We start from the raw sequence: 26,129 nt of genomic DNA on the forward strand, positions 1-26,129 counted from the left end.
AAGGCAAGATTAACATAGTGAGTTTGAGGCATTACATGCACAATGTATTCATCTGGTATGTGTGCTAGAGTCTGAATACTGAAAAAAAAAAAAAAAAAAAGCCAACTGTCTCACCCTCATATGCCACATAATTGCAGTGTTATTTAATTTTCTACTTTACCTCCAATGGAGGCAAAGTTAATCCACAGTTAATTCAGCCAGACAAGTAAAGGCTGCAGTCCACTTACAGTTTCACCCTTACATAATGCTTATTCTAAAACCAGTAGGAACAATGTACAGCTATTCATAGAAATAAATATGCAAAACAAGACTAGAGCACTGACCTGCCTACACACAAACTCAGCTATGAGACTGCACTTTGCATAACAGAAACTTCACCCTCCGGAGTTTTAGAGCATTGTGAGAAACTCCACCACTGTCAGGCTACAGGCAGAACCAGTTCTACAGGCTGAAGGCAATGCTCCCATCTGCCAGTGCTCACAGGCCAACCTCAAAACCCCAACCTGCACTGACAGCAACACTGGAATGCTGAAGTTGTGGGAAGTGGTAGGTACCTTATAAAGCATCTCCCCTCATACAGGGCTTCAAATATGCTCAATTCCCAGTTCCTGCCTCATACCAATCTTAAATCAGGAACGCTTCCCAAGGAATCGGAGCCCTGACTGAAGGACAGATCCTCTGCTCACTGATCTAACACAAATGTAACTGGTTATGTGGAGCATAAGCAAAGCTTAAAGATGTACCAAGGGGCCAGTAACTCCTGAAACCAACAGTCTGGAGATAACCAAGGTCGAACATGTTACCTACCTTGCCTAAAAGGCAATTATTGGCCTTTACTTAGGTGGAAAAGGAACACGTATGTTTGATACATAGCACTAGAACTACACACACCCATACCTGCTTAAAGAGTATTTTGCAATAATTTGTTTTCATTTTATAGGGGAAATAAAGGCAGCCAGAAGAACAAACACCGGTTTAGACTCGTGAAGTGCAAACATAACTGCTGTTTTTATAAATTACCTTAACCAGACGGTAGCACACAATCACCATCCCCCCCGAGGCGGCCTTCGCCATCCCGCCCCGCTAGAGGCGGGCCCCCGAGAGCGGCCTTCCCCTCAGGGAGGCGGAAGGGAAGCAAGGGGCGGCCCGGGCGAGCTGCTGCCGCCATGGAGGTGAAGACCGCGGAGGACGAGAAGGCCGGGCCCTCGGCAGGCGAGAAACGGAACTCGTCCGACGCCCCCGGAGCCGCCTCGGCCGGCAGCGGCCACCATGACCTGCCCTGGTGAGCGGCAGCAGAGCTGCGGTGACGGCTGCAGGCGGCCATTGAGCCTACGACAGGCGCCAAGAACGGGCGGCAGGGCCAAGGGCGCGCTGCCATTGGTGCAGAGCGTGGCGGAAGGCGGGGCCTGGCGGAGAATAGCCTATGGGGTGAGAGGGAGGCGGTGCGTGCCTTTGGCGGGAAGGCGGGGGCTCTCGGGGCTCCATGGGGTCTGTCTGCAGCGGCCATGGCTGAGGCCGGGCCCGGCCTGGGCAGGCCCGGGCGCTTGGGATCTTCCCCGGGGATGCATGAGCGGGGTCTGACTCGGCAATGGGGGCCCCTCGCAGCGGTGAGGGCTCTGCTGCACTCGGTAATCTGCCCGGGCCCGTAGCGGGCAGCCTGTGGTGGAAAGCAAGAGGTCCCATCGAGCCCGTTCCTCCCTGCCTTGTGCTAGTCGTGAGAGAGCGCACAGGGCGGCGTCTCCGCTTATCCCTGGTGTGGGACTGAGGCGCCAAACTCGTGTCGAGTTGTTTCTCTCTTCCCTTTTAACGGGAGTAAAACAACCTTTCAGGAATTTGTGTTGTGAAATGCTGTGCTTTGCAGCTAGGGGAGGCCCTGCAACATTTGCACTGAAGACACATTAAGTCAACTTTGTCCTGTGCTGTCACAGAATCCCAGACTGGTTTGTGTTGGAAGGGACCTTAAATCTCGCCCAGCTCCAACCCCTGCCACGGGCAGGGACACCTTCCACTAGAGCAGCTTGCTCCAAGCCCCTGTGTCCAACCTGGCCTTGAACACTGCCAGGGATGGGGCAGCCACAGCTTCTCTGGGCACCCTGTGCCAGCGCCTCAGCACCCTCACAGGGAAGAACTTCTGCCTGATGTATCGCTTAAATCTACTGCTTTGAGCTTAAATCCGTTAACTATGTTACTTATCTAACTTAACTATCTTGACATAACCGTCCTTTTCTGTCAGTGCAAAGCACTACTAAAGCTTTATTAGATGTACTGAAGTGTGCAGGGTTTTATTTTTACAGGGTGGAAAAATACAGACCCATGAAACTATGTGAAATAGTTGGAAATGAAGACACTGTGAGCAGGCTGGAGGTGTGTATCTGTCTCTTTATGTTTTATGGCTTAGCTCAAAAAAGATAATTCTGCATAAATCCATAAACCAGTAAAAGCACTTTTGTATTTTTACAAAATACTTGAGCATGTGGGAAAAAAACTTTCTGATTTACTTAAGAAATTACACATTTTAGGACACGTTTGATTGGTGTCCTAAGGAAATATGCCTTCTTAAATTGGGCTGTTGTTTAAATTGGCCCTGTTTTGAAACAACTTAGAAAATTTGTAGCAGTTATAATAATATTGTTTCAATGAATGATATAATTTATTATATATTATAATATATAGTATTGTATATAATACATAATTTATATATAATATATATCATTTGTATAATAACAGAAAGAAACAAACAATGTTTTTTTCTGGAAGAAAAGTATTTTCCATGACAAATCAGTTTGTGAACACCGTGTTTGTTAAGAGAAAGCTTATACTAGCAAGCATATAATTAAAACAGATGCAAAGGAAGGGCAAGAGAGTACTAAAGGCCTGTGGGATTAAGTGCATTTAGGTTTTTCCATATTATTCTAGGGACTGACTTCTAATGGTTCAATTAAATAAAACTCCATATCCCAAACACAAAAGCAGCAAAGTTAAGACCTATGAAAACAGAAGGGGAAAAAAAGCAGCATGTTTCCATGCTTAAAATAGAACAGAATTGGATCTGTTCCTTCCATTTCTATTTCTTCTATATTCTCATGTAATTTCTTATGATCATTCTTTCACAGGTCTTTGCAAAAGAGGGGAATGTACCAAATATTATAATTGCTGTAAGTATTGCTGTCTTGTACTGTATTTCACTGTGTTGGTCCTGGTTTGGAAATCCAGCTGCGGGAGCCTCTCAGTATAGATTTGTGTTGTGCCTGAATGTATTGGTAAGAGAGATGTTGATTGCACAGTCATGGAGCAGTGTTCTTGGCAGAATACACAAGTAAACAACCTGCTGTTAAAAACCAGCTTGACCCTCGGGTGCCTATTGAACCATGTCTTGTGTTTTTGTCCTCTGCTGGAGGCAGGATCATGAACTCAGGCAGCCTCTAGTCTGATGTTCTCTCTGCAGTTCCTCTGCTGTAGCTGTTTTCATGTCTGGGGAGCACTGTAGAGAGTACAGCTTATAAAATGACATTAAACTTACCAGCAACTGCTGCATTGTTGCATTTCTAGGGCCCCCCAGGAACAGGTAAAACCACCAGTATCCTCTGTTTGGCTCGTGCTCTGCTTGGTCCTGCATTAAAGGATGCTGTTTTGGAGCTGAATGCCTCCAATGACAGGTGAGAATAAATAAAACTTATCAAACTTTTAATGGAGAAGAAAATACCCATTTTTATATTTGAACTCATGGCAGCTTGGTTGCTGTAGTAAGGCCTCTAGCACTTATTTCAGTGCACATTTTCCAACTAAAAGCTGAGCAGTCTTTGGTGTCCACTTATGAATATAGATATTGTCAACTGATGTTTTATAAACTTGATAGATGCTTTTATATACAAAAATCTAAACAGGTAGAGAGCAGAATTTATAACGGTACTGTTTTCTTGAATTTAAAGAGCTGAGCTTCCTCCCACATTCATGAATAGCCTCCTAAAAAATGAGCAACTTGTTTATACTGAAATTCTTTATTTTTAAAAGTCTTTGATGGGACTCTATCTAGAAAAGTGTCCATGTTGTGCTAATATGATGCTGTCTGTCCAGCTGGTTTTCTTGGACTCGTAGAATGGTTTGTGTTGGAAGGGACTTTAAAGCCCATCCAGTTCCAACCCCCTGCCACGGGCTGGGACACCTACCACTAGACCCCAGGTTGCTCCTGGCCTTGAACATGGCCAGGGGTAAGTTTCTTAAACTGTTCTGAGTTACAGCTGGTTCTTTGGATGCAGCTGTGTGACATACTGCCAGAGCTGTCTTAAATGCTTCTGCCCTTGTTCATTTATTACCCCTACCATTTGCCAAACATAAGTCATTTCATGGCAGTACTGCCAGTAAGGTTACTGATATATGTACTGCCACTATTAAATTACTTTTTCAAAACCTTCAAAAATGAGGATTATTGGTGTTTAAATCTGAATCCATTAGGGAGTCTGGCTTACAACATGGTTTCACAGCAGTTATACTGGCACAGCTGAAGGGGCAGGAGCAAACAGTGAGAGAACAGGGAGCTCAGAAGCCCTTCAGCCACTGTGGCTGCTGAATAAAATCTTTTATGTAATTTCACCCAACGGATCATGAATCACTTGATTTATTGTTCCAGAGGCATTGATGTTGTGAGAAACAAAATCAAAATGTTTGCCCAGCAAAAGGTCACTCTTCCAAAAGGTCGGCATAAAATAATCATCCTAGATGAAGCAGACAGGTATGTTGTTTCGTTCTTGACCTCAGCTCTGATGTGAATGGGTTGCATCTGCCCTGTCTGCAGAGTTGCTGTCTTGGGTGCTTCTATCAGGCTATCAAAACCAATCTGTTAGGAAATAAATATGCACTGAACAGTGTTGTTAAGAGATTATTCATATCAAGCAGAGATCATTGGTTTAAGGGTGATACTGAGTAGTGCATGTGAGTTTTATAGAGGTCTCAGTGACTACCTGCACTGCGGGGTGATCTGTTCACATGACTACCAAAAGCTGCTTAATTTATCAAGCCAGCATATCAACTAATTTATAAAGCACTGTTTAATATCAGTAAACTCTGATGCTTGTATAAAAATAGTGATTAGGCTGCACCTATAAGTCAGTAAAGGGCAGAATCTGTCCTAACTCCTTTTCTCCCCCAGCATGACAGATGGAGCACAGCAAGCACTGAGAAGAACTATGGAAATATACTCCAAAACAACACGCTTTGCACTTGCCTGCAATGCCTCTGACAAAATCATAGGTAACATGCTGCTAGTCCCTGGGTGTTTTGTTGCATGTTCTCTGTACTGGTGGCTGACTTCCAGAGCAGTTTTCAGACATACCTTGGACCTGCTCACTACAAGAAACCATGGTACTTCTGGAAAATCAACCCACCTGTACCTCCAGCTAATCAAAGAAGAGTGTATTTATGCAGTGAACCCTCTGAACAGCTGCTTTTGATGGATAGTGCTGTGCATGACCACAGAAGCAGATTTCTCATACTTGGGGCTTGATCTCCATCCAACTCTGCTACAGTTTAAGATGTTTGATGTATTGTTTACTGGGTATTGAACTCCTTGTATTGTCCTTCTTGAAACATAATCTTTAAGTTTACCTATATGCTAACACATCGTAGACCTTTAGACTTTTTTTGTTTAGCTGTCAAAATGACATGATAAACATACACATTCAGAAAACTGGGAGCTGCGCTTCAGGTATATTGGCACATGTCTACAAAAACTCAAGTAGCACATTTGGGCTCAAGTGAAGAACTATAACAATTGTATATGCTTAAGGACATGCTATATTCCATTTGGAGCTGACATGTTTTTCTTTAAGGGAAGATAAATGAAGAGTTGGAAACTGAGATAGCTTCTTCCAAGATGAAAACAAATGGATCTGGGGGATGGGAGAGTGTTGCAAAAAGAGAGAAATTCTAGTTACACATCTCTGTCCTTAGAACCTATTCAGTCCCGGTGTGCAGTGCTGCGTTACACCAAGCTGACAGACGCACAAATCCTTGCAAGGCTACTGAAAATCGTTGAGAAAGAAGATGTACCATATACAGATGATGGACTAGAAGCCATTATCTTCACAGCCCAAGGAGATATGAGACAGGTAAAAGAAGAAAGGCAATGAAACAGAAAGGCTTCTGTTTAAAGTAAAAACAACCCTTTGAATCTGTGTCTTTCAGTGATTTATCTTTGGAGAGGTAAAGAAAGGGGATGTGACCTGTGGCAAAAAAGTGACTAAACTACTTGATTTTGTGAAGTTTTAAAGTGGATCTGCTCCTTAAAATTGGGTTGGTGGGAACTGGATACCAAATTTGTGGCAGGAAACAAGTCTGCATACATCTGTTGTTTGCTCTCTTGCTTAATTGAAAACTGCTTATTTGGTACCATTATCTGACCTGTTTCAGCCTGAGGAGGGAACTGAGAAGTAGAGTACTTCGGAAAATAAATGAAGTCTTGTTTTTATTTTCACAGGCATTAAACAACTTACAGTCCACATACTCTGGATTTGGCTTTATAAACAGTGAAAATGTCTTTAAGGTTAGTAATACTGAAGCCAGTGGTGCTGGAAATTTAGCACTACAGCTGTGTGAGAACTACCGTCAGATAGCTAAGCCTTTGAAAGTGCTTTGCCAGTTTGCAGACAGCACTGTGCGTGTAGCAACTACAGCATGAGGCTGTAAAAAAGTAAGTGTGCCTTTTGAAAAGAAAGAACATGCTTGCAGTCCTAATGGCATGCATGCCTGAGACTCTCTGGCTTTGCAGATCTCTCAATGCACACAAGTCACATAACTGCTGGGAAATTTCAGTGATAACTTTTGAATCTATTACTCACATGCTCATGAGTCTGCTGTGGCAGGATGGCTGAAAAGTTGTATTCTGTATTATAGAATGTGTCTGATTTGGTACTTCAACTGTATACAAACTTGGTGAAAACAACAGAGATTTAGTGCAGAGTCTTCCAATATATCTGATTTCCAATATTTCTCTCCAATATAGGTATGTGATGAGCCTCATCCTCTGCTTGTGAAAGAAATGATACAACATTGCATCAATGCAAACATTGATGAGGCATACAAGGTTGGTTTTCAGGCGTTGAGTCAGCTTACACACTTTTCCTCTATAGAATTCTTGTTTCCATTGAAGAATTCACAATGTGTGTTGTTTCTTTTAAGGTAGGAGTAATGCCACATAATTAAGGTGATGAATTAAATACTTTCTTATGCAGGGGGTTGTTCAGATGAATAAGCCAACAAGCTAAAAAATAAGTTGTATTGAAATTACTTGCTAAACAGTTGATGTTAAATCATCTGATGAACGGTAGATGTGGTTCCAGTAGCGATATCCAGCTGTTCCAAAAGTGAATAGACTTGACTCATCTGGGAAGTTTTGCAGATAAATGAGGGATTATTCTTGCCTGCACAGATTCTTGCCCACCTGTGGCGACTTGGATACGCTCCAGAAGATGTGATTGGCAACATCTTCCGTGTGTGTAAAACCTATCAAATGCCAGAATATCTGAAACTGGAATTTATCAAGGTTAGTACTAACACACTAATGTTAGCGTGGGGTCTGGTGGGGTCTTCTGGGCCTTCTTGAGAAGAGGATGTGATCCTGAGGGGCAACCTCAGGGTTTTTCAGTTGGAGATTTGCTATATATTAGTGCAAAAAAGGTCTTTCTTAACTCATGACTTTCTTTCCCACTCTGCATCATCAGTTTGTCAGTAAGAATGGTCACATGAAGTTTAACGTCTGACCACCCCCAGAAGCATCAAAAGTCACCTTAGTGATCAGCTACAATTGATATAAAACGTAATGCTGGCTGAATTTATTATGTATATCAAAGCCTCAGATAACTCGAGAACTTTCCTGAAGCTCATAGCTGATTCTAGTCAAATAGATAATACTAAACTATAATACCATTATATTAACAGCCAATTGACAAATAGTAAATCTGGTGTAATGGAAACACTGTTCATATTTAAAACCTGTACTCAAACGTATGCACATTGCTTCTTATAAAGGGAGTGGGGAAATACAGGCTTTGATTTAAAAGAAAACCCAAAGGTACGCTAGTTGTTTTACAAAAGAAGATGCACTTCTCTGAAGTCTGAATGACTTAAAGTTGGTCTCTTAGCAATAAGGGGTATGTTCTATTTAGCCATTAGTCGTACTGTACATAGACTGGGGGAGGAAACAGAGAATTTTACAATGTCTTTATCACCAGGAAATCGGGTATACTCATATGAAGATAGCAGAAGGGGTGAACTCACTTTTACAAATGGCTGGGCTGCTGGCAAGGCTGTGTCAGAAGACTGCAGCCCCTGTAGCAAGTTAGATTACTTCACTGAGCTGAAGCTTCTGTTCCAGAGAGTGAAGGCCTGGTGTGCAAGGTCAGTAGCTCTGCATGTGTCCTCAGTCCTGCAAGCCTGGTCCCTCAGTTTTACTGACTCACAAACAAATAACCAGCTTCTATTGTAAAAATGTTTTGTACTTTTTTACTTAGACCAATAAAGCTTTACCATTTACTTTAACCCAAGAACTCTTTCGTTATATAACTGAGGTAGAAGGAGAGGTCTGTGGTGTGCTCAGCAAAACTGCTGATGTCAGAAGTACAAAGACCTAACAGCAGGAGAAACAAAGACTGAATTGCGTTGTTAGTGATTACACTTAGAGCCTGGTCAGGAGTGGTCTTACTGAGACCAAGAAGGAAAAACTTTGGCACAAAATAAGACATTTAATGAAGTTACAATTGAGGCAAGCTGAGCAGTGCCACTCCTGGGGTGCTGTTCATGGGCTGCGGGTCAGGAAGAGACTTTCACCAAACACAGAGGAGAAATTTTACACATTTCTTAATATATTTTGGATATTCCTTAGCAATCTTTAAAAACTTACCAAATTCTGGGATGCTCCATGTTTGAGTGTCCTTTTCTGTTCTTGCTTGTCCATGTTAGATAACGTCATTTCGCTATAGTTTCAGCATACCAAAAAGCTACAGCATCATGCTTTCTTGTCTGTTCTGTTTTGGAAATCACCTTGCCAGTGCAGAGGAGCAATAAAGCATGAAGAGCAGAGTGAAAACAGATATAAATTGAATTTGACCACCTCCGTATCAGATGCGAGATGTGTGTCTCCAAGCAGAGCCATCTTAATATAATTAAGCAAATTCTACTTGCAGCATTCAAACAGAACACAGTAGAGGTACAAGTTTTGGGTGCCTGCACTTCCCCCTACTCATCCTGTTGACATTTTGCACCCCAAATACTGAATTGCCCACACCACAGCTGTGTCACTGCCAAACTGATCTTCACTGCAGCGTCAGTTTTGGGCTTCAGCCCAAAGCCCAGCCCCTGCTTCAAGGTAGAGGCTGCATGCACCCTCCCTTTCTCTGACTTGGCCACAAGGGTAATGAGATTTGGCAGCAAGAGCTTGTAGCATCGAAAGTTGCCCCATCAAGACTTTCTGCAGCCCCTCTGACAGAGCCTGAAGACAAGCCTATTTAATCCAATGTGCAGGAGAGCAAGTTAAGTGGCAGCTAAAGTGCTGGCACATTTGAGCTTGTTCCAAAATGGAATAAAGCAAAGAAGCTCTTAGAATAATGGATGCAGTAATCAGAAGTACATTTTTCCTTCACTAGGTATTTATTGGACTTACCTCTTGATTTTCAGCCAGTGAAATGTCCCTACTAGCACAAACACTGTTAAATACATGACTAATAATTTAGTATGAAGGGGCTTAAACTGCCGAGTTCTCTACAGATGCAGAAACTGCAATCAGGCACATTTAAAGAGCAAGTCATTTTTCTCTGGCTGTACATCACAGCCAGCCTACCCTGTCTTTGCTCTCTAGTTCAATATGATCATTGCTGAACAGGGAAAGAAGTGGTACTGCAAAGTTTCATAAAATACCCAAAGTTGTATTGGGAGGGCTCATGAGGCTGGGCCTTGCCCCACTGGATGTACATATAATCCTGCCCAGGCATTATCTGCTCTTCTGTGCTGATGCCAGCGGAAGGGTGAGAAACATGTAGGGTCTGTTCCTACCTGGTGTAAGTGGTTTTCTTCTCAACTATATTAGAGTCATAGAATCATTTTGGTTAGAAAAGACCTTTAAGATCGAGTCCAACCATTACCCAGGCACTGCCAAGCCCACCACTAAATTGTCTCTCAGAACCACATCTGCAAGCTCATTAAATCCCGTCAGGGATGGTGACTCCATCACTGCCTCGAGCAGCCTATTCTGGTGCTTGAGAACCCTTTAGGTGAAGATATTTCTCCTAATATCCAAACCACATCTCCCCTGGTGCAACTTGAGGCCATTTCAAGTAGCTGCATTTCACAGCTCCACTTTGGAGCCAGCTCTCTTCTGGGCTAATCCTTTGCTGCACTGTGGCATATAATCATACTTTTCCTAAGAAGAACAGTATCAGCCCAAGAGGCCACCGACACAGTCTGTTCTACCAAAGGTGGCTGCTCACCCCCCTCTCTGAGGGCAGAGCTTCTGCTTTCCAGCAGCTGGCTCAGGTTCCCCAGTTCCATTCAAGAGATGCACCAGCAGTGCCAAACTTACTTCTCTAATGCATCTTAAATTGAAAACAGGAAGTGAATTGCTCACTTGGCTGCCTACCTAGTGTGAGGAGAGAGCTGCATGCACCCAGGGGAGATGTCATCTCTCCTTGCGTTATGTTTAGACAATACAGGCTCTGGCAGATATGGTTGAGCACCAGAAATCCTCTCACACCTAAAACATCCTGGAAGGACAGTGTGTCGGTGAACACACTCACATGTACATACCCAGTGCAAGCAAAATCCATACGGTTTTTCAGAACACAGCTGTAATCAGTGCAATGAAAGTTCCTGTACAGCCCCTGGGTATGTTTCAGCGTGATGAGGTGACTGGCTGAAAAAGCACTTGAGGAGCTTTACAAAGCTAAGAACAGATTTGCCCCTGGCTACAACCGGCTGTTCTGGAGGGATGCAAGGGGGGGAATTGCTCAGACTCCCAGTAGGACAAGGGAAGACGCTGCAGACCCAGCTCCTGCCCTGCCTTCTTCGGCTCCACAGTTTTCAAACTCAGGTTTGGCAATGGAGGAACCTTATTCCAGGAGCAAATATTTAGTGTAATCCATGTCCCTGCTTCGCAAGGCAGTAAACCTTGTACTGTAGTGTTCACCTAGCAGCTAGAACTTTCTGGGAGCTCTCTAGCTGGGTCTATTAAAGCATGCCAAGGATCTTTTTCTGCTGCTAATCTTCTCCCAATCATTTAATGGCTCCCTCCAGTTAGGACATGAATCAGCAGTAGGTGTAACATCACTGCACATCACTGGAAACGGAGCTTGTCCTTCCCCTCCAGCAAAAAATCCACAGTCTGCAGCACTTCATGGAAAAAGTGGGAAGTTCTTTGCGTGCTGAGTTAGTCACCACAGATGAACCAGTGGTGACAACCACATGGCCCTGCAAGCAGGAACAAATACATTTGTATGAGCTACAAGGCTTCTGCTAAGCTAAACTCCAACCTTCCTGCTGTTTCAGCGCACAAACTAGCCACCCATGATCTAGACATACAGCCAAGTCATTTGCAGCAGGAAGCAGCTGACAGCCCCTTCTCCCTCTCCAGAGCCTGTTCACCCTTAGCTCCATTTCTCTGCTCACTCTTACCTGTCTTGAATAAGTGTATGTGAGCTGTGTCCCTTCCTGAAGCAGTTTTCTGAACTGATTTTAAAGAAGGTGGCTTTTAAGGAGCTACATTTTCTCCCCATCAGATCCTATGCATCATTCCATGTCATAGAATCATAGAATAGTTAGGGCTGGAAAGGACCTTAAGATCATCATGTTTCCATCTCTGTCTCACCCAACCACTCAGACAAAATCTGCATCATAGCAAGCCATAATAAACCACTGCATTCTCTTTGGAGGCCTTTCAACTTTAATAAATAAGTGGTAAAACGGTGCCAAATCTGTGCCTTAGGGCTCAAGAGACAAGGACTGTGTTTCAGGGCTGATGTTCCTACAGCACGACTAAAAAGACTTGGTGCAGTTTCTCAGGCTGGCAGCTGTGGATCTGACCTTCTCAGCTGTTCCAGGGTCTTTGTATTGTTATAAAACAGATAGTGAAACACAAGGAAAACTGCCATGGATACTGTGAATTACAGGCTGTGGATAAGGCAGGGATTTAATCCTCTTTAGCTCTGGTGAACAGGTTCATATGACATTTAGCTCCAGAGAACCACTGCTGTTGTAAAAGCAACCACTGCCTTGCCAGTTCCTCTCTTGTAGGAAACTGCTTCTGTGGGAGAGCATAGGAACTAAATCAGAACAAAATCCCTATGCCTTAATACCATCATGCATGAGTCACCCTGACAAATTAAGTAGCTGGCTGCATTACTGCTCAGCAATTTAAACATTCATTTCATGCTTGACAGGAGAAAACATTGCACAGAGTGGCCATCCTCCTTCCAGTAGACATGCAGGGAAATGAGATGGGAAATGGCCCGTGGCCACTGAGTACTTTCTCCAGTTGCAGGTTTGCAGTTGGACTTCCATGGGACTTCAAGCAGAGCATTGCTTCCTTTTAGTGGCACCTTCTGCATGATCTTGGGCACAGTTTGGTGAAGAGATTCCCCTGAGGGATGGAAATCCCCGTGTGTGCTCACTGGTGTGCTCCTACAGCTCAGCTAAGGACTTCTTCAGGCTTTACACAGAGCACTTGAAATGAGAGGGGGGTAAAAATAGTGAGTCCATTGACTTTTAATCCCAGCTTTCAACTTCTTAACTCTGCTGCTCGCTACATTGTGTTTCTAGGGCAAAAAGCAGGGCCACACTATGGCTAACACAGAAATGTAATCCCCCCGCCTCACAAGCTCTCTGTGGAAGAGGAATAGATGCAGAACTGCTTATAAAAGTTACTATTAGAGCACTTTTATCACTGTTTCATGGCTAATCTTCCCTGCCAGCAAGGGGCAAAGCTCCCACAAAGCTCTCTTTGGCATAAACCAAATCCTCCCACCCCCAAATAAATACATCAACCACTGGCTCTCCTTTACCTTTGCTTTGCCAGCGGGGCAGGGCCTGATGCAGGAGCTGTGTTGACATAGTCTGGCTCATCATCCAGGCTTTCTGTCTGCAGAGCTGCAAGTGAGGGATGGGAAGCACTGATCAGTGAGTGGGTTGATCTAAAAACACATTCACACCATAGACATGCTCTGTGCTCTGCCAGTGTTTAGCCTTTGGTGACAACGTGGCTTTGTGCCTGGGCCAAGAAACCTCAGATCAGCATCAAGGTCTCCTTGAAAGGGATTCAAAATGGTCACAGCAAGCAGTGAGCTTAGACAGCTTTTCAGAGCCAAAAGAGATGACTTAGATTTAGTTTAGAGAAAGTGTGCAAATAGGATAACAAAAATCACTTTACTTACACAGCTTCCAGTCCAGAGACAGAAAACTCTTATATATGCATGTATATGTTCACCACTATCTCCCAGGCCAGACTACAAATAAGCTTCATAGGAAGCCACATGTTAAACTGCTGTTTAAAGGTTAGCTTAAGAAATGTGAACCCCTGACTACTGCAGGACAGTGTTGGGCTGACCAGTGTTGCTCAGAGTGTTGGGATGTGCGTGCTGCACATTTCTCTGTCAAAGGGGATTACAAGGCTGAGCTTGCACGAGGGCAACTTCAAAACCTAAGAGGGTATAAGACATGAAGAGCAGCGTCCTCCTGCAGCATCCCATGGTCAGGGTTTAGGCACAGCCACCTACAGAGTAGCCTTTTGAGTACTGGAAACACCACATCCCCCCACAGCAGTATTCAAGTACGAGTTCGTGTACCCATTTGCACATTGCCATATGTGTTAAGCACGGATGACTGGGAGGGCAAATAAGACGGGAGCAATGACTGCATTGCTGTGAGCATGGTCTGTACTGCTCAAGAGCCCATGAGCCACGTTCCTGCTTAGCAGACAATTGCTGGGAACATACCTTCTGCTTGATGGAGTTGCCATGTGTATATCGCCGAGCTGTTCTCGTAGTCTGCAGCATCATCTGTGACCAAGAAGAGTTTGGACAGGATGATGCTAAACGGCAAAGGGACTAAAAATGGGCCTTTGTGACACCCCCCCTTCTACCGCCCCATGCACGTGGCTGAGTTTCCAGCCAGGCGTCTGCTGTCCTGCCCTACATCTGCTGATGCTGCCTCACTGCTTTTCCAGCCTCAACCACGTGCCTGGGTATCTGCAGGCACAGATGGGATCAGGCTGGTCCCTGCTGCTCCTGCCTCCCCTAATTCCTCCGGCGGAAGCAGGGCAGGCTTTAGCACTGCAGAAAGTGTTGTGTTCAGTCTCTGACAGAAACCAAATTGACTTCCTATTCTGATTGCAACATCCCAGGGCAGAAGCTGGAAGCCCTTAAGCTGACATTGTGGTCCAGTGCCACCCTCCAGCAGCTCACTGGCTGCAGGCTTCTTGGGCTGGACATGGTGACAAACCCCATGGTGAGCTGGGGGCTACAACTGTGATCAGAATTGGCTGTAACAGCACTCAAAACCTCGAGGAGCAATGCAGATCCCAAACTGCTGCAGAAACCTCCAAGTCAAAGGGATCAGTTGGAGATGAGCTCTCATCCCCTAAGTATTATCACATGCATCTTCCTGCAGCAAGCAGAAACACTTCAGGTCTGCTTTGTGCCTGCAGCAGCCCTGGCACCCTGGCTACAATAGGAAGAGCTGAGCCTGTGAATGAGGAGGGTTTCCTGAGCTGAGCAGGTCACCCTCCCTCTCTGCACTCCCAGGTGTGTGTGACACACGTGAACCACAACAGCAGCACCTACCCACATCCGAGCCCTGAGACGCTCCAATGATGATGTTTTGGTAGGAATGGGAATCCTCCTCTTTTTCTGGTGGAGAGAAGAAAGGGGAGGGGACAAAGGACAGAAGGAAGAGTAGGTGAAGATCCCTCAGCACCTGCAGGAGAGGGCTGTTTCCCACAGAGAAACACACATTAGGTAAAAACCCATCAGTCTTTGTGACAGCCTGCGCTGACCCAGGGATGAGGCATCCCCAGCGTATGGGTCATTGAAGCACCATGGGAGCACCATCACCAACAGCATGGAGCCACCCAAGGGCAAGCAGTGGAAGCTGGTCCTGAGGCACCAGGACTTTCCCTATGGCCAGGAATAAACACAATAAGCATAATTACCAGCCCTACAGCAGCCCTGAGGTGAACAGGGGAAGGTGAGGAGTGAATCCCCAGGCTCCCAGCCCAGCCTGGCAGTCAGAAGGAGCTTTTCCTTCCTGTGGAGCATTAAGTTTGCAACCGTGAAGTCTTCTTGGGCTTGTTCTTAGTTTCTAGGAAGGAAACTGATCCCCATTCCAAGCACATCAAACCTAACAGCATCTGGAACCAAAATCAGCTAGGAGTAATTTAAAACTCCCAATGCCTTGTTCTGTTGCTGCTTATTTCAGCCCTGGATGGGCCCATGAGGAGCTGAACCATATATTACTAACCTCCAAACCTGCACCCACTGATGCCAACACCACCACTGACACACAGCACTTGGTGTGGACATGGCCCCTAAGCTGGGAAACTTTACAGACCCCATAAGCACCACTGTGGCCCATGCTGGGACCCTCAGTGCTTCTCCAAAGCCTCACTGAAGGGGAGCAACACCGAGCTCAGCCAGGACAGGCAGTCCCTGACGGGTGAGGGCTCTGCTGTCTAAAACCATGCCGGGCAGGAGGGGAGGGCATTAGCCAAAGGAGCCACTGAGCCCAGCTCTGCAGCAGCTTCACACATGCATTGGCTCTAGGCAGCCCTCAGCCCCTGGAAAAGCATTAAAACTAATAAGGGATACAAACCCATTCATGTTAATAACAGTGCAGTTTCTCCCCCTCCAGCCTCTTCTTTTAAATAAGGTAAATTTTTTGGTAAGCAAGGTATTTTTCCTATTTTTTTTTAATCTCTTTTTTTTTTTTTTGTGGCCCCCCCCCCCCGCCTCTTTATATAAAAATAGGATTCCTGCTTTGAAATTCATTTTAGATAAAAATAGATCAGTGTCCGAGTCAGTGCAGAGAAGTGCTGAGTACCCAGGGAGGTGGGAACATTGCAGAGATGCAGTATTTGCCTTGCAAAGATGCACTTGTATGGAGCAGCGTGTTTCACCCCACTTCCATTCACCGGCTTCATAAACCAAGCACACGAAATGTCTGAAGGTGTTCCCTTGGCAAAAAGCTTTGGGATGAGGATGTGCCCATTCCCGTGCTTTTGGCCAGGACCATGTGGGGCTGCAGCCTCTGCTCACACAAACCAGACTGAGCTAAGAAAAGGGAAACGGCCTCACTACCCTGAATGCTCTTGTAGTGATGGATAATTTGGTGCTGAAACAGACTAAGAACAGTGTTTTGTGCAGTTAGAACCAAGAATAAACTTGGGCTGTCCTGATATAGCCAAGAGATGGACTGGTCGGGGCTTGGGCATCCTTCAAGCACCACATCTCCACTACACCCCTTAATGAACATGACTCCTGGACCCACACTTGCTTCAAGCCATATGGCAATAACACACAGACCTGGACAAGAAGAGTCTTGTGAGCACCCTGAGCCACAACAGCTAGGCTGGTGGCCTGAGAAGAAACCCATCTCACTCACATGGAGGCCTTACCATTGGGTGGTGTGAAGAACGTGGCGCTGTTGTAGTAATCCAGAGATATGGGCTCCCTGCAGGAAAAGCAGTCAGAGTTAGCTCCTCTTGCCCACAGCCTGAGCTAGAAGAGAGATAGGGCTGCACTGAGACCAGTATGGCTCTGCTCCATCATGCTGGTGGGCAGCACCCAGCTACTTACACGTAGGCATCATCCCCTTGCAGGCAGTCTTCTGCAAGCATAAAAGGTTTGCTGTCAGCACAGATACCACTGCATGGACCCAAACCAGCATCCCAAAGCACAGCTGGACAAATGCCCCAAGCACAGCTAAAGCAGATGTCCCCAGCACAGCCCCCAAGACCATCCACATGCAGAGCCAGGAGGCTGGAGCAGGGGGAGGCAGCCCTGATCCACCCCAGGCCTTGAGAAAACCAGGGCTCATGGACAGATCCTGCCAGCTGGCAGGGAGATCAGGAATATTCTCCCTGGTTTGGGAAAGGAGAGCACAGCCCCATGCACCAGTAATCCTCTTAGGGTCAGCGTGTTTTACATGCAATCACTACATTAACCAAGCCCAGCTGCAGCGTTGGCTGCCTGCGTGTTCCCATCAGTTCCCCATCCCTGTAACTTCCCATCACCTTTCCTCCCCAGACCCCTGGGCCGTAGCATTTACCTGTCCAGAAATCCCGATACCTGGACTCGGCCCTGCTCCCTGGGGAAAAGCAGAGGGATGCCTTACACTCAGGCTGACAAATGGGAGCAGTTCAATGACGGAAAGACTGAGCATTCTGGCATCAGCAGCTTTGTCCCCACTCAGCTCTTTGGGGCCAGGGCTGCAGGACTGAATGCCCTAGATACTGGGACAGCCAGGGGTGATGCTTGGAATAATCTGGCCCTGTGTTTCTAACCAGGACTGCTCAGCACTGGATTTTCAACTCAGACCCAGGCTAGGTCCTGTTAAGCATCACTGTGCAGCACCATGAGTAGTGCTGCTAACAAGAGTGAGCTTTATCACTGCCCATCTTGTTCCCAGGATAACACCTCATTGCCCTGCCCACATCTGGCTGTGAGTAACCAGCCTTGCAGAGGCTCCATCTTCCCAGTGGGAGCTCCCAGCAGGCACCGACACAAATGAGCCAGGATTTGCAACATCCCCATTTAGGAATGGGGTGCTCCCCTGTGGGTGGGGAGAGCATCGCACCAGCTCCCGTCCCAGGGGGATGCTCACCGTATCCAGCGTGATGGGTGGCACAGAGCTCCTTGGTGGTTTTCCTGACAGAGGGAAAAAGGAGCTAAAATTCCAGGTCTGAGCAAACAGCAACAGGGTTACAAACCACAGCAGTGACTAAGCCAGAAAGACCATGTGCCAAACCTGCCTGCAAGGTTATGACAGGATACACATCGAGCAACGCGAGATGAAGAGCCTGGAGTCAAATCCCGAGATGGGAATAACTGTGCTTGAATACTGCTGCAGAGTTGTTGCAGCCATGGAGTTCAGGAGGGGGTTGGTGATGGGGAGAAGGGGATTTCTTGTGCCAAACTGCTTATAAGCAAAGAACGGCCACTTCTTTTCCATGACGTGCCTGTTATGTACAGCCACAGCTCATTTCCTTGGATTCAGGTTAAGTAGTTGCCAGCAGAATGCAGCCAAACTGCAGAAAATCCAGAAAAAGCCTAAACCCGCTATTGACCATCAATAAATTAAGCAACCTGGTCTAGTTGAAGATATCAAGCACATGGCAGGGGCATGGACTGGATGAGCTTTGAAGGTCCCTTCCAACCCAAACTGTTCTATGATTCTTACACCAGCATAGCCCAAGGCACATTTATGTGTTCCAGAACCCAATCCCAAATCCAAAACATTTGCGTATCTTGGCTGAACTTATCCAACCCTGGCTCTGCAGCGGGATTTTGTTTATTTGGGGTTTGTTACCTACCTCACTATTGATAAGTTCTCAGGTTCCTTTACTTGTTCCAGCCTTCGGGTCATAGCTAGCACCAGGAACAAAACAGGGTGTTAATGGTCCTGGTAGCAGCAGGTGTTTCCAAGAGCACAGAGCATCCACCACAGAGGATCCCATGGTGCTGGCCAGCATTCTTCTAACACATCCCAAAACCGCTTCCAAAGCGTTCTTTTAAAGTTCATAAATGGCCAAAAAGGAAACAAATGGAGGGAAAGCTGGTGTCTGTGCAGAGCGCCGAGCTGGCAAACACACACCAGAGGAAGCTGCAACCCCAACTGCTGCCTTATTGCCTGTTCTCCCCCAAACCTGTTCGATTTGGAGCCTTTCCCATGCTCAACACCCGTCCCTTCACACTGCAGGATGCATCGGTACGTTGCGATGCTGCGGTTGGGCTGGGCTGAAGCAGAGACATGCAGGGGGTTATGGAGCTCGGGCCCAGGCAGGTGCCAGGAATGGGACCCTGCAGATGGTGACATTTAACGCGGACCCATCAGCAGCTCGCGTCGGGATCACAATCAAAAGGTCAGTGTCTAACCCAGCTTGCTGCAGGAAGCAGGAAGGGGGCGATGGTTAATGACTCACTATCAGTTTGGGTTCCCCCACGCTGTTGTTTGCACAGGGTGAGCAGAGCCGTTTGAAGAGCCCCAGTTAATAAGAGGCTGCGCTTTGATGATACTGCTTTAGCCATCTATTTTCAATGCAAAGGGAGATCCTTTTCCTAGAGCTCAGAATCCACACGCCTAGGAGCATCTAAGGTGGCTTTTACAATCTCAGTCTCATGACATTTCATCGTCTGGCTTCAAGGTGACTCTGTTTACTCCCCCCAGTTCTGTGCATGCAGGACCTGCCCCCTGCAATGTAGGAGCCCTGCAATGCTCATACTCACTGGAATGGGATCGGATCACCTCAAAACTCTGCCGGCTTCTGAGCCTGGAAAAAACAGAGGTACAACCTCAGCTGAATTTTGGAAAGCAAACGCAAGAGACCTCCCTGTTTGGTGGGTGGAGGGAGGAGAGCACAGCCTCCACACTGGGCTGGATGAAACACAGAGGGAGCATCGCTCAGCACATCATGTAGGACCTGTTATGAGCTGGGAACAGTGTCCCAGGCTCCAATTTGTCCCTTTAAAGTCAAGATGTGTTTATGGGCCACTGGCAGAGCAGCCAATGTCAGCTCAGAGAAGGACTTGGGATGAGGAAAACATCGTTTAGGATAATTCCTGTTCTGACACTTTAGGAATGGGTTAAGGCCAGAAGAGTATTTTCACCCACAAAAAACTTGGGTGCTCACCCATGAAATGGCTTCAAACCCCACTGCTTCACCTCTGCTGCTGTCCCCGGCCCTCCCAACATCCCTTAACATCAACTTGAAAGCAATAACATACAAGATCAACAATAACACAGATGCCTAGTAACCACGTTTTAGTTAACACGAGAGCTGCTCTTTAGAGCACAAGAGGATTCAACAGCTCTTCCACGGCAGGTGCATACGGGCACCTATTAACTCTGATTTTGGGACCCTGAAAGCATCCCCTTCCTCCCCTTTCCCTTGGGTCACCCCCTGTCCCAAGCCAGTATTCATGGCACAAAGCTGGCCATGGTAGATGAGGTGTCCAAGGACCTCACTACAAGGTCTGCAAACATAGAGTTAACCTACTCTGCTTGCAGAAAGCCTGAACTACCCCAAAACCAGATCTCTAACAGGAGCAGGCACCACCGTGAGCCTGAAACCAAACCACCTCATCCAGGTATCAGTTCCAAGGAGTCAGGACAATTCAACACAAGCCCATGGGGGACAGAGCCTGCGCTGGCTTTAACATCAGTCTGCGATGGACCACATCAGAGCTTTCCCCCATCCTCGGCAAGCAGAGCCAAAACAAACACCCTGACCCCACATAGGCCTTGCAAAGCCCCTTTGCACCGTGTTTACTCCTATATCAAAGGTTACAAGCCAGCTTTTTCACCTTTTCCTTTTATCACCAAGCTGTGGTTTGTCTGTTGCTGGAGGAAACAAGTGGGGTGCGGTGTGTACAATGCATTTCCTTCACTGCTCATGCTGCAGGTCGGTGGTTGCTCTGGCTCAGGGTCCCACCATGACCAGCCAAGGGCCTTGTTTATGAAGTTACCAACCTCTCTACCTCATCTTGGGGCACAACAGGGCAGGATAAGGACTTGCCCTTTCAATTCTCACAGAGCTTCTCCCAGCTGGTGAATGACTCACAGGAACCACGGTCAGAGCTGCAGTGTCAGTTTGGGTGGTTCTTTGTAAAGGCACTACCCCTTCTGCTGCCCCGCATTCCCCATTCTGGGGTTATTTTATCCCAGCTGTGATCCACGGAGCGGGTCTGGCTCTGGCCAGGTCTCACCCTGAGTGAGCTGTCTGGGGAGAAAAAGCAAAGGATTGGGAAAAGCAACTTACTGGCTCCTCCGGTCATTCAGCTGCTTCTCTCGCTTGGTAGCTGGAAGATAAGGAGAAAAAAGCCCTTAGAAAAGGATCATTTGGGAGTTAAAGATCAGAAAGACCAATAAAACACAGTCACAAACCTTCCTCACCCAGGAGCATGCAAGGACAGCAGAAGCCGCAGTCGTGATGCAGTTTTGACTGATGCTTTTAAACCGTGCTTGTATTATCTCAGACACCAGAGCAAGTGACCCATTCCTGTCCCCTGAACTGCAGCCTCTCTGCCCCCGCAAAGCCCATACCGTGCTCAGAGGTGGGTTCAAACCCCCACTAGGGTGGCTGCTCACCCATTCTCTTTGTACTTAGTGTCTGTCTGGATTCATCCCCCAGACTCTCCTCCTGCCCATCTGCCCCAGAGCCTCTGCATCCGGAGATGCTCCTCCGGGGTGGGTTTTCCCAAAGCCACCCCCCACAGTGAGCAGGGAGAGGGGTCTGCAGCCCAGGGTGTCGCACCCACCCCAGGGAAGGGGTGCTGTGAATCGGAGGCTCCTTCCCTCAGTTGCTCTGTGACCACCAGCAGAGACCCTAGAGCATCCCTGCGAGGGCAAAGCTCCTTGAGCTGGCACATGGCTGAGCAGAACCAAACCCTCCGGGAGGGAACGTCCCAAGAGCAAAGGGGTGTACGGGGCCACAGGCAGCACCCAAACCACATGGTCAGGACCTTACCCGAGCGCTGGCACTTGGCGCAGAGGCTGATGGCAGCCCCCAGCAGCATCAGCGCGGCAGCTGCCCACAGCAGCTCCATCTGCACCATGGCCCAGCCGCATCCAGCCTGAAACAGAGCAGCAAGGGTAGCCTGTGAGCACTGGCATGCTTCCACCCCCCCAGACACATGCCCTTTGCCTTCACAGCCCCAAAGGGCCGGGTGCTTGCTGAGGGTGCAGAACAGGCTTTAGGGTTGTGTTACAGGGCGGCAGAGCAATGCCCTTTCCATGCTGCTCTGGTCTGGGGCCCATGCACACTTAGTGCTCCACTAAGACCTGGAGGTAAACCCCTATTTCATTGTAGGGAAAGAAAAGAGACTCATGAAGATCGCCTCAGGACAATAGCACAAAGAGGAAAACCACACTCGGGTCTGCTCATTCCCACTCCCATAACACACTTTGCCGTCATCAGACACTGCCAGAAGATACCGTCTGTTGGTATCTGGAAGAGAGGCAAAAAGGGCAGCTTTGAATATTCCCAAGTGCCTCCAAGACCTTTGTACCAGAAGCTTTGGCTATTTCCCTGCAGCACAGAGTTACTTTAAATGCTAAATCCCCCACAGTTTTTCCTGCCTTGGGCTGGCTCAGACACCAGCTCTTCCCCTCCCTTCCATGAGAGGCTCTTCCACGAGCAGCAGTAACACTTTGTAATGATCAGCATGATTTGGCTTCAGTTTCTTCCTTTAAAATACAACCCACCCTATAAATACCGCAGCAACCGGCCTGCTGGGAGCGAGAGGGATCCTTTCCCCCATTGCTATTCCCCAGGGATGGATTTTTCTTTACTTACAGATTATTTTAATCTATTTTTGTTTTTTAATAAACTTCTCCTTTGGCCCCTAGGGATGGGGAGACTTCAACTTGCCAAAGGCCAGGATGTCACTGCTCTGCCTGCAGGAAGATTTCCTATTGCCTAACTGCCATCTCCCTTATTACAGTTTAAGCCTGTACTGTGCTGGTATAGCCACTGTGGTTAAAAGGAGGAAATGTGTGTATATAGATTGGAGGAAGTACAGATATATGTAAAATAATTACAATAATTAAAACTATTTAAACAAATAGCAATAAAAGACAATAGGAAACGGCCTCTTGGTTCTACCCTGCTCAGCACCATCTGCTTCCGTGTGTGTAAAGTAGAATAAATAATGATTCTCTGCCCAAACTCAGATTCCCCATTCACAGTGGAGAAAACTCTTCCTGCAGCAGCCCAGCCCTCGATGCTGACCAAGCATCCTCCTGCCCATGCCAGCTGCTCAGTGCTGTATCCAGGGATGCTGGTGGAAGGTCTGTGGTCCAGATTGGCATTGGAGTCCTAGTCCTATGCCACTGTCATAATGACCATGGCGTAAATCAGTGTGAGGCAGAGGAAAGAAAGGAAATACCCAGTCTCCCATTTCTGCTTTGGACAGCCCCTCGAGCACAGCATTGCCCTGTCCCTGCCAGGAGGGAGGGACTGCAGAAGGACAGGGTGAAGTTTGGTGTCAGCATCCTCTCAGTGATGCCCACACACAGCCTGGCTGCCCAAAAGTGACCCCACACCCACCACAAGTTGGCTTTGAGACCATCTTCTCTGCTTGTGAGCAAAGTGGGTCTATTTCTGCTCCCTTCGAGGCTGCCTTGAAGGGCTCACAAGGACACAGCAGCTCCCAGCACTCGCTGCACTGTGGCTTTGCTCTTTATAAACTCCCCAGGGGCCTTTCCCCCAGAGTTTCTTGCAGCACGTTCCGAAGATGATGGGATGAGCTGTGTTAAATTAGCAGCATGCCCAGAACACCATGGACCTGCCCCAGGGGTGCAGGACCAGCACCCAGTCAAAACCATGCGGTTTATCACATCATTTTCCCTTGGCTCAGCATCCCCCATGGAAATCATGAGCTGTGGATCACCTCAAAAGCATCTGCAAGAGGCAGCTAAGGGAAGCTGACCCTATGCTGGTGACTGAAATTCATTATACAAAGGGCTGCAACACTGCTGGTACAGTTGTGGGGTTGGGAGGGGGTGTTTTGGCTTCCCCCCCTCTTTTTTCTTTCCTTTAAAGATCAGAGCTGAAAGCACCTGATTACACTGACCCCTTCTGTACTGCTGCAGGGCAGGCTGCCATCTCCTTTCCACAGCTGGGTTTGTTTCTGCAGTGGGGCAGTAACACCACAAACCCAGGCTGCTCCCAAGCCCCTCACTCAACGGGAACACCAATGGTGGATATTTGCAGTGATGCCGAGCAGGGCACTACACATCCCATCCCCATCACAGCATCCCCCATGGAGAAAGCTCCTGCAGACGCCAAGCCAGAAGCACAGCACCAGCCCAGGGGTTGTTGCTTGTGTTCACCAAACACTCAAGTGCAGGGATATCCTCTCTTTGAGCCCAGAGCTCCTCTCGTAAGGAGCCGATGGGAGGAGGTGATGAACAGATTTATGACGAGCAGACGGCTGGCAGCATATAAATGCAGTCTTTGGAAGGCTGAACGTGCTTTCCCTGCTCCCTGCCTTGGGGAGATGGGAGAGGAGAAAACACAAACCCAAGCTACTGAGGTCTGTGATGAGGCCCGAGTGCATCCGAAGGATGCACCAAGTTAATGACTTGCTTTCAAGGTGCTAAATTCAAACATGGGGAGAAAACAGGTTCGCATCTAGCTCCAGGAGTGACACTCGGACGCTGTCGAAATGCCCTGTTCTGTTTCTGCACTTCCCTGTTCTCCTTTTCTATTGGTTTTTCCCCACCATTTCGTGCTGACAGAAGTTCCTCCTTGCATGAGGAAACTGGTGCGGCCACAGCGCGTGCCTCTGGCACCAGCACTGCCAAATCCCCCAGGAGCAGCCGCTCCCAATGAGCGATTCCAGGGAGAACATCACACCGGAGGCTGGGTAAAGGCACGGTCCCCGCAGCACAGCACCTCTCCTGGCAGGGGGAAGCACGCCTTCTGCACAGGGGCTGCTCGTTTCATGGCCTCGGGTATTCATAGCAAAGAGACAAACAGGGTTTACAATGGGAAGAATGAATTTGCCAGTCATAATTCCCTGTGTACGTGCCAGCCCCATCAGCTGGTGTGGAGGGTTTCTAGTCCTAAATGAAGGATTAAACCCAGTGACAGGGCTTACTATAAACAGCCAAGGGAAGGAGAGGTTGTTTTACCAGGGAAGACTGAAAAGGTCTCTCACTTTGAAGTCTACTAAAGCAGAGGTTGAGAGTGCATGGACATTAGGGTGAGATACTTCTCACCAAAGTGAGAAAAGATGCTATTTAAGTAAGAGAATACTTGCTTCTAAAATGAGTGGCTGTAAGGGGGATATGCACAGGCTAGAAAGAAAGTTCCTAATGGATGGAAAGCCTGGAGGATCCTTCCAAGGGCAGCAGAAGAGGCAAAAAGCCCACTTAGAAACCCTTTAAGAGCACTTCAACCATACTTAAACTCTTTGATGAAAGCCCAGGAGAGCGTGGAATGTGTTGATGTGGCAAAAAGGGCAGGTTTTCTGCAAGATCACTCTTAAGGGAGTCATTTCAGCCCTTTGCAGGCACCAAGCGCAGCCCTCAAAGCCTCTCACGTTGTAAGAGGAGGACTGAAACTGCAGGTCTATACCGTGCACCCAACCTAGCTGTACAAATAAACGCCCCAAAGGCAAATACAAAGCAGCCATCGCGTGTCCCCTCCAGAAAGCTGTGTGCTCTGCACCAGTCTGCGATAGAGTCAGCCTAATTCGGACTGACTGGATGAGTCACGGCAGGAAATGTAGAGTTTATTTAGAAGCTCGCCATATGAAATTAGCACAGGGACTCCTCGCACAGCCGCGCCGCTCTCCCTGACTCAACGTCTCCAAGGCAAGAAGCACTGCTTTCTGCTTGTCTGCCTTGCACGGATTGCGCCAGCAAGTCCCATCCATGGAGGAACTGAAGTCTCCAAGGGAGCTCCTGGGTTGGAACCACTTCAAGGACCAGTGCTGAGCCTCCAGCAAAGCTCCTTTCCAAAGGCCTCCATGTCCCATTTCCCACCAGTTTGCTTCGGAAAGCTGCTGCTGTATAGATAAGGTCTGGTTTTCTACAGCTATTCAATTCAAGCAGACCCTGATTCACTTTACACCAAGGGAGCAGTAGATGCATTTCAATAGAACACAGGACAAGAGAGAAAACAGGAATCGATAGATGAGCTTTCACGTAGATCATCACTTTGTAAAATGCTTTAAAACACCTCAGGTGGGAAACACAGCACAAAATCCTAATCACAAGCAGCAAGGCAGCAGAAATACCGTGTATTTATCCTTAACTTCCCCCGTTTCAGGCAGCATCAAAGCCATGCAGCATCCTTCACCACTGCTGTGGAGTCCGGGGGGATGCCATGTTAGGAACCGCAGATATGGGCAACCCACATGGATGTAACTCAG

General features: G+C 47.4%; 2 protein-coding genes across 3 annotated transcripts; one reads left to right on the forward strand and one right to left on the reverse strand.

Moving 5' to 3' along the window:
* The first annotated feature begins 1,088 nt into the window (after positions 1 to 1,088).
* On the forward strand, positions 1,089 to 8,532 carry RFC2 (replication factor C subunit 2). 2 transcript variants are annotated; one of them, XM_061470366.1, is made up of 11 exons: positions 1,089 to 1,282; positions 2,295 to 2,364; positions 3,114 to 3,155; positions 3,550 to 3,656; positions 4,628 to 4,729; positions 5,147 to 5,247; positions 5,947 to 6,104; positions 6,473 to 6,538; positions 6,998 to 7,078; positions 7,424 to 7,537; positions 8,226 to 8,532. In XM_061470366.1, the coding sequence occupies exons 1-11, from the start codon at positions 1,167 to 1,169 to the stop codon at positions 8,334 to 8,336; spliced, it is 1,068 nt and encodes a 355-aa protein (XP_061326350.1). In that variant the 5' UTR covers positions 1,089 to 1,166; the 3' UTR covers positions 8,337 to 8,532. The 2 variants fall into 2 exon arrangements, with proteins under 2 accessions (XP_061326350.1, XP_061326351.1); XM_061470367.1 differs by having other exon boundaries at positions 1,147 to 1,282; positions 2,310 to 2,364.
* A 3,004-nt stretch (positions 8,533 to 11,536) lies between these two features.
* Positions 11,537 to 23,782, reverse strand: LAT2 (linker for activation of T cells family member 2). The gene is given in 11 exon segments (XM_061470368.1): positions 11,537 to 13,125; positions 13,971 to 14,784; positions 14,786 to 14,882; positions 16,646 to 16,701; positions 16,827 to 16,857; positions 17,299 to 17,337; positions 17,854 to 17,897; positions 18,563 to 18,617; positions 19,476 to 19,519; positions 21,008 to 21,047; positions 21,716 to 23,782. Coding segments are annotated over 10 exon segments (672 nt in total). The 5' UTR covers positions 21,804 to 23,782; the 3' UTR covers positions 11,537 to 13,125; positions 13,971 to 14,606.
* Positions 23,783 to 26,129: the final 2,347 nt, after the last annotated feature.

This window comes from Pezoporus flaviventris, unplaced genomic scaffold (genome assembly GCF_033815535.1).
Source record: "Pezoporus flaviventris isolate CSIRO_AGI_PZ_B2104156 unplaced genomic scaffold, CSIRO_AGI_Pfla_v1 ptg000063l, whole genome shotgun sequence".
Classification (NCBI taxonomy): Eukaryota; Metazoa; Chordata; class Aves; order Psittaciformes; family Psittacidae; genus Pezoporus; species Pezoporus flaviventris.